We start from the raw sequence: 8,380 nt of genomic DNA, 5'->3' as shown, positions 1-8,380 counted from the left end.
ACCAAACACATCTACGACAGCATCAGCAATCTGAAGTGCTGCAACCTGCAAACAGCAGTCAACAGGAATCTCCAAAGCCCAGCCATAACGACTGCGCTGAACAACTCTGCCTCGACGACGCTGATCTGCCAGGACTGCATGCTGGAACTGGAACTGGAAATGAGACCAACGACACCGACCACGATATTCATCGCCATTTTGGAAAAAAGGTAAACAAAAAATGTCAAGATAACTACATTGCGATGGGAATTTACCGCTAATTGATTAGCGGAAAATTAGTCAATTAGCGCATAATTTCTAATTGATTAGGGGAATATTATAGTTGATTAGTCCATGTGTCCTGCCCCTCGCACTGAAAGGTCTTTCATATGTTTATAGGACCTTTTCGAAAAAAAATTTCCAAGATTTTTTATTCTCTCCAAAAATTCTTAGTTTCTAACTAGCACAGCCCTGCGCTCTAGTGGGTACAACTTGAAACGTCACCTTGCACGACGATTGTGTGCGTGTGTGTTTGTGTGTCAATCGCGCTGATGCCAGCCGAACCGCGTTGAATCGTTTCAGGTCAAAAAGTTTTGTAATTCGCGAAAAACGGGAATTTTCCTGCTAAAATAGTATTTTATAGTGTTCTAGAGTAGTGCTGTTTCGTTATCAAATTGTTAAGAAGAACGGGGCGTTGTTTTGCGGTTGATAAGTGCTTGATTTTCTCGAATATTTGCGATTGAGTTTGGGAGCTCTTGAGCGGCGAAAAAAGGGGCCAATCATGGCGGCCAGAACTAGCATTATTGACGAATCGGCGGACGACGGAGTCCCGGCTGATTTTTGGAATGAGGTCCTGGACAGTTTCGACGTTATGGACGATGACGAGGCGGAAAAGGCCCAGGAGGAGCGGGCGAGGAAGAAAAAGGAGGAGGAAGAGGAAAAGGTGAAACGGTTCAACGAGGCCTGGAACATTGCCCCGGCGGCGGAGGAGCAACGTATTGTTGTAACGAAGGCTGCGGAGCCGGAACCTGCGCCGGAGAAACCGGCGGACCCGGACCCGGAGCCTGTGGCGAGGGCAGCTTCGCCCGAGGATTGTACGATTATTCAGGAGGAACCGGTGGTCATTGAAATTGAAGAGGAGGCGGTCAAGGTGTCGGAGAATTCCGTGGTGGTTATCCCGGCGGAAGGCCAACCGAAGGATCCTCGATTGAAACGACTGGAAGAGACGACCCGTAACCAGAGTCCTTCGAGTCCGACGCAGGACAGCCGATCGAGCTTTACTGATGATCCGCCGCAGCGGTACTTCCAGGTAGATCGGAACCGCGAAAGGGAGCGCGAAGATCAGCTGCGCAAGGAACGCGAACGGGAGGAGTTTGAGCGGGCGCGGAACCTGCTTCGGTCGCGCAGTCCGGGGACTTACCTGCGCCGGTCTTTGTCCGACGAGGAGGACGACATTGGTCGAAGAGCTCCTCGCCGGGACGATCGTAGCCGGTCGCGTCGTCGTTCCAGAAGTCGCGACAGGGCTTCCAGAAGCCCACGACGGAATCGTCGGTCCAGATCGAGAAGCCGACGCAGTCGCAGCCGGTCACGATCTCGCTCCAGATCGCGCCGAGCGGAAGCTTCTACTTCGAAGAACGGTGGTACCGTTTCGCCGACGGCCATGATGGCCCAAATGCAGGCGATGATGACGATGATGTCGGACCCGACCAAGAATCCGATGCTGCAGATGAACCCGATGATGGCGAACCCCATGATGGCGATGATGATGAACCCGATGATGGCGTCGATGATGGCGACCCAAAGAACCCAGGTGTTGTCGGAGGAGGCGGCCGAGAAGTTGGACAAGAAAGACGAGCTGACGGCGCAGGTAGGACGGAAGTTGAGCGCGTGTGGGGCGAAGTTGGAGTAAATTGAGTTTTGTATTTCTAGCTCTTCTTGGAGAATAAAATCAACTTATCGGATTACTTGTCCTCAAGCAACTCGAAGAAGAAGGCAGTTCGCAGCAATGATAAAGGTAATTCGAGTTACACTTTGACGAATGAATTGTTTTGAATATATTTTTTTCATCAGTTTCACAGCGCATTCGCGAAGCGATTTCCATTCTGGACAAGCAAGAGACCAAAATTCAGTCCTCGCGCTTTCTGTACGTCGCTCCCACGTACCATAAGGACCTGAAGAAGCTGGACAACCGTTCGCCGCTGATTTGGAACGAAGAGAACGTGCTGTACGCCTCGACGAGCAAGTCCAAGGACGTGTCCCTGTGCGAACCGTTCCGCAATGTGAACCACAAGATGAAGCAGATGATTGAGCGACTCGGCCTGGACGAGGGCAACATTTCGCAGCGAATTGCCCAAAAGAAGAGGGAAGAGGCGAGCAACCGGGCGGGAGCCGACGTGGGAACCATTCAGGCCATCACGATCGTTCCGGTGCGCGGAGGTGCGGCGTCAAAGCGCATCATCGATCGGTCGATCCAAACTGACGAGCTGACCTGTCTGGAGTGTGTCCAACGGCGCAACAAGACGTTCATTTCGGTCAACACTCAAACGGCCAGCCGCTCGCGCATGGTTGAGATAAGCGTCCAAACGGACCGTGACCGGGACATCGAGCTGAACTCGATGAACGAGCTCAACGCCAACCAGGTGAAAATCCTGAACGAGATCATGAAGTACATGAAGAAACGCCAGGTTTCTGGAAACATTACCAACTTGCTGCACAGCCTCGAGCGCGATGCGCCCGAACTCCGCAACCAGCACCTGAGCGCTGGTCTGCATTACGTGACGGAAATCAACGAGCGCAACGAACGGAACGCCAACCGCTACGCGAACCCGAATCCACTGAATCCAGCAGCGCGGGAAATTGCGGCCTCTAGAATGAGCCGAGATCAGCGGGGCCGTGGCATGGACGACAGCAGCTCCTCCATTTCGATGGTTCCGGCCGGATTCCGATCATCGCCACCGCGCCGTACCAGCCACAACACCAACAGCTACAACCGCAACCGCCCCTGGTAATTCCAGAAATTTCGAGCGCATAACGAGAGCGATTAGTTTCTCCAACTTGATTTAGACTACCATAAAATATTGTATGAAATAAGACAGAGTTCTTTCGTGCACGACGGTGATTTATCACAGCCATTTATTCAAAACATAAAATTCTCACGCCTTCGCACCAAACGCATCCAGTTCCGCCTGTATCCGCTCCATTTGGTTGTACAACTCGACAATCTCCGCGCTGTTCAGTTCCAGATTGACGCACTTACTGCTTGTCTTCAGCTCGAGCTGCCCCAGCGCCAGCTTGTCCTTTTGGCGTGGCTCGGACGACAGCTGGGCGCGAACCTTCCACGAAACATCCTCCAGCTGGTTGGACTGCTGCTCCCCGTCCAACGAGTCCAGTACAATCTTCGTCGCGGCGATCCAGCAGCGCACGAACGCGTTGCACTTGTGCTCGCCCAGCTGGAGCCGGGAGCGGGTCAGATCGGCCTGCAGCCCCGACGGTTTCAGCATAAACTTGAGCGATCGCTTCACCAAATAGCTCAGCGTTTGCAGGACCAGCTTGAACTCCGGCTCGTCGAGCTGGCACGCGGTGCGGATCGTTTCGAGGTCTGTTTCGGTCGCTGGCTGATCAGACTTTGGGCTGTCGATGGTTCGGAACAGATACTCGACGGTGCTGGCGAAGGTTTCGTCCGAGAGGCGCTCATTGCATACGGATATTCCCCGGAGCAGGCTGTAAAGGTAGGTGTTCGATTTTTAAATTTTGCATCAATTCTGATTTCAAGAAAACGTACCCATCCGTTACCGACAACCAAACTGGATCTGAGGTCATTATGCTAAGAGTTATTCGATTTTTAATTTGTTTTGTTCTGGCATGAAGTCACACAATTTTACTTTTGATTACGCTGTGAAATATTGGGGTACTCTAGCAGCATACTGTTTAGAGGTAAACATTGTTTGCGCCATTGTGGAACACACATTTTGTACAAATTATTGTCAAAATTATTTAAACGGTCAAGAAACAGAAAAGAAATGTTGCGTTGGATTTTTAGCGAGTTCAAGCACATTTCGAAATTCGAAGCTAAGTCCGAATCCCAAAAAGCAAAATCTTGAAATGTCGAAAATCAATATATGACGGATTTCCTGTTTTGCTCAGAATGAAGTAAATCAAAATGATGGAAAATGGGCGCTTTTTGGGAAAACTGGCAGTTTTACTCAAAGACCCCGACGGAAGCAGCGCAATGCCACCGTTGCCAAAAATACGGACACGGCTCGCAGAACTGCAATCTTAAGCCGACTTGGGGGACAAGGTAGTGCACACCGAGGCGCGCATCAAGTGCGCCAACTGTGGAGGTAACTATGCCAGCAACTACCGTGTATCCAGAGCACAGAAAAACTACCGAAATTCAGCAATTTTACTGAATATCTAGGTAATAGTTGAAAAAAAATCAATTAAAAAAATATTTAAAATTGCAAAATTTAAAAATACTTAAATTTTTTATATCAAATACTACTAAAATTTTAAATTTTTGAAAAAAATATGAAATTCTAAAATTTATGGTTTAAAAAAATACAAATGTTGATGATAAATAAAACTTCTATCTTCGAACGAACGACTAGCACGACGCGTTCGCGAGCGCGGGCGATTGGGCGAACGAATCCCGAAAATCTTTGGACGTAATATTTGAACAAACCCTAACGTACTTACAACACTGAAAGAAAGTCACATAGCAATATCACATGTTTCACACGTGAATCTGCCCTATACGACTTTACATGTGAATGTCATGTGCAAATCACTTAGAAATTTGTCATCGCAAGACGCGATGAATTCAAATGCAAAACACGTTAACCTCACGTGTCATCCCACATGATTATCACATGAAATATTTATGGGATAGAAATGGATTGCACATTAAAACCAAATGATTTTCTTTTCATTTTCAAGTGAAGGTTTTATGTAGCATATTTTTTGTCTATTCTATATTTGTGGTTGTAAAATAAAAATACATGTAATATCTTTTAGTTTTTTGCCTTTATTTATATAACATAAACAACACTTAACAAACACTTTTGCATGATCAACACCTGCACTCCCAAGCTCAAGAAATAGGGGGAATTTGTATGGAAATTCCCCCCTTTTCTCGAGCTTGGGAGTTTAGGCGTTAATCAAAAACTTCACTTTTTAGAGAACGATTCACACTTAAAAAAAGATTCTGGACGATCAGCGGATCTCTCTCACACCGGAACAAGCCTGGACGGGGGTCTTCGAAAGTCCTCTTCCATGGGAATCCCTAGGTTTTGCCGGAAATTATCCTATCCGTGATTACCTGGAGAATTATTAGAAATTTTCTGCTTAGTATTAAATATTGAATTCTGTCATTAGGAATTACTTACCATATTATTAAAAATAATCCACTTTTTTTAGGAAGAAATCCTAATTAAGAACGCGAGCTCTAGCTCGGACTTTATGAAACAGGCCATCTTGCTTTGGGATAAAATTTCGTCATCGATAGCATTTGAAACTAACGTGAATTTCACTTGGAAAACAAAGAACAAGTCGATTGGAGCAAATCAAAATTAAATTCATTTGAATCTCACGTGACTTACACTTCAAAACCAAAGGACAAGCCGATTGGGGCAAATTCAAGTGAAATTCATTTGAGTCTCACGTGAACACCATGCGAAAAATGAGTGAATGCTTGTTTGCCTATGATCAGCTGGAGCTGAATGAATTTCACGTTCATTTGAAATGAAAAGCATATGAGAGTCAAAGGAAAAGCACGTAAAGTTATCGTGTTGGTTTTTGGAGTAGCTCACGTGAAAAAATATTTGATTTTGCTATGCTGGTTTTTTTCAGTGAAATAGGAGAAGTTCATTAACAGAATTCCGAGGTATAATTTTACATCTCTCAATTTTTCGAAAATTTTATAGGTCGTCGCTTAAATTTTAAAGCTATCGCAGTTTCAAGTGTGTTACGTAAAATTTTCCGAGGAATCCAGTGCAGTGGTCCCTTACGCAAAATTAAGTGGAAAATGGATGGTGTCTTCAGAATAGATGTTGTAGCAGACTTTTGGTTTGGTTCAAAATTAGGGTGATTTTAAAAATCTAACTTTTCTAGGAATATTTTTGGGATTTTTTTCGTCTTCTAAAAAGATTTTGGGCTCGCCAATCCAAGCAACTTTGTCGAAGACACCAAAATTTTACCTCGAAATCTACGCCTTCTACGACCTACGACTTAATTAAGAGGAAGTATCTGAGCAAACTTTCAAAAATCAGTTTTTTGAACGCAGCAATTCAGGGTTAAGGTTTAGAGAATTTGGCCAAAGTGTCAAAAATCGATTTTTGGTCATATTTTAGGTTTTCTATGTAAAATTATCATAAAACCCAAAATACGACCAAAAATAGATTTTTGACACTTAGGCTCAATTCTGGCAGCAGATTCAGCGGGCAAAATCACATGGAAATACTGTTGAGTTGAAGACTGCGCGCAATCAAGTAGGCACTGTGTGCCGGCAGCTTGGTTATAATTATTAGTTGAATAAACTTACTACCGATTGGACGTGTTTTCTAATTCCACTGCGTTTCTCATTACTCTAACAAGAGGTTATGAGCCCGGACGTGCGCGAAGACTAGCGGAAGATGTCCGATCGGAATTACGGGATCGAACGGCTGGTCGGTCGGGAGAACTGGGCTGACTGGAAGTTTGCGGTCCAAACCCACCTCGAAGTTGAAGACCTGTGGGATGCCGTCGAACCGAAGGTGAAGGCGGATGGAACGGTGGAAGCGGTCGACCCGGCCAAGAGCAAGCTTGCGCGAGGGAAGATCATCCAGTTCCTGGAACCGGTAAACTACTACCACGTTCGCGAAGCGAAGACGGCGCAAGAAGCTTGGAAGAATCTGGTCAACGCGTTCGAGGAGAACGGACTCACGCGGGAGGTCGGATTGCTGCACAAGCTCATCAGGACTGATCTGGACAGCTGCGGAACGATGGAAATCTACGCGAACCAGATCATCTCGGCGTGCCACCAGCTGAAAAGCATTGGATTCCCGATTCCAGACAGGTTCGTAGGAGCGTTGCTGTTGGCGGGGCTGCCGGACCGGTTCAAGCCCATGGTGATGGCGCTCAAGAACTCCGGAATGGCGATCACGGGGGGACTCCGTGAAGACGATTTTGCTGCAGGAGGAGGACGAGCTGTTGCCAGGTGAAAAAACTTTCGTTGCTAAGCGGCGAGTCAACAAGCCAGGTGGTTACCGACGCAACACCCAAACAGCGGGAGGTTTCCATGGCGACGACAAAACAGCGAGCGGCTCTCGTAGCAACCACGATTCGCGAAAAAGTCAGCCGGAGGAACGCGGCCCACGGTGCAGGAAGTGCAACAAAATTGGCCACATTGCGAAGCACTGCCCCGAGAAGGATGCCGTGCGAGGGAAGCAAGCGTTGTGCACGGTGCTGTCAACATTCAAGTCGGCCGGGACGGACGACTGGTACCTGGACTCAGGTGCGACACAGCACATGACGCGGAACCTGGAGCTGCTGGAGGACGTGCGGGACCGGAGCGGAACGGTTGTAGCTGCCAACAAGGAGTCGATGGAGATCCAGGCATGCGGAACGGCCACGCTCTTCCCGTCGTGTTTCAATGGCGAGGAACCTGTTCCGGTAAGCGATGTGCACTTTGTCCCCGATCTTTCGACAAATTTGCTGTCGATCTCACAAATCGTACGCAAGGGCAACACGGTGCTGTTCAACGCGGACGGCTGCATTATCCGGAACGCTGATGGCGGCGTCGTTGCGACCGGTGTTATCGAGGATGACCTGTTGGACCAGCGTAAGAACAAGGCGCTGGCGTGCTCGCGCGTGGAGACTCTCGAGACTTGGCACAAGCGCCTGGGTCACCTGAACGTGAGCAGCATCAAGAAACTGGCCAACGGTGTAGCCAGCGGTGTGCAGATCAACGGAGACGGCATGGACGATTGCCAGGTTTGCCCGATGGGGAAACAAGCTCGACTACCGTTCAGCAAGAGTGGTTCCCGCGCCGAGGAGTTGCTTGAGGTAATTCATTCCGATATCGCTGGTCCGATGGAGTTGCCGTCCCTCGGCGGTTGTCGATACTACGTTTCGTTTATCGATGACAAGTCCCGGCGAGCATTTGTGTACTTCCTCAAGACAAAGTCGGAGGACGAAGTACTGGCTTGCTTCAAAGAATTTCATGTCCTGGCGGAGCGCCAGACAGGCCGGAAGTTGAAGACGTTGCGTACGGACAACGGCAAAGAGTACGTCAACAAGGGATTCCGGGAGTACTTGAAGCGGATGGGCATCCGACACCAGACCACCAATGACTACACTCCAGAGCAGAACGGGATGGCCGAACGCTTCAACCGGACAGCGGTCGAGAGAGGGCGCTGCATGTTGT

General features: G+C 48.2%; 2 protein-coding genes across 3 annotated transcripts; one reads left to right on the top strand and one right to left on the bottom strand.

Annotated features, from left to right (window-relative positions):
- The first annotated feature begins 760 nt into the window (after window positions 1–760).
- LOC6038161 (nipped-B-like protein B) lies at window positions 761–3,069 on the top strand. The gene is made up of 3 exons (XM_001847942.2): window positions 761–1,846; window positions 1,909–1,993; window positions 2,050–3,069. The coding sequence occupies exons 1-3, from the start codon at window positions 761–763 to the stop codon at window positions 2,985–2,987; spliced, it is 2,109 nt and encodes a 702-aa protein (XP_001847994.2). The 3' UTR covers window positions 2,988–3,069.
- A 10-nt stretch (window positions 3,070–3,079) lies between these two features.
- Window positions 3,080–6,690, bottom strand: LOC6038160 (COMM domain-containing protein 10). Of its 2 annotated transcripts, none has more exons than XM_038259564.1 (2): window positions 6,518–6,690; window positions 3,080–3,699 (listed from the first exon to the last, which is right to left on the bottom strand). In XM_038259564.1, the coding sequence occupies exons 1-2, from the start codon at window positions 6,556–6,558 to the stop codon at window positions 3,132–3,134; spliced, it is 609 nt and encodes a 202-aa protein (XP_038115492.1). In that variant the 5' UTR covers window positions 6,559–6,690; the 3' UTR covers window positions 3,080–3,131. The 2 variants fall into 2 exon arrangements, with proteins under 2 accessions (XP_038115492.1, XP_001847993.2); XM_001847941.2 differs by lacking the exon at window positions 6,518–6,690 and adding an exon at window positions 3,761–4,323.
- Between the last annotated feature and the right edge of the window lie 1,690 nt (window positions 6,691–8,380).

Source organism: Culex quinquefasciatus, chromosome 3, assembly GCF_015732765.1.
Source record: "Culex quinquefasciatus strain JHB chromosome 3, VPISU_Cqui_1.0_pri_paternal, whole genome shotgun sequence".
Lineage (NCBI taxonomy): Eukaryota > Metazoa > Arthropoda > Insecta > Diptera > Culicidae > Culex > Culex quinquefasciatus.
This window is presented reverse-complemented; position numbering and strand designations above follow the sequence as displayed.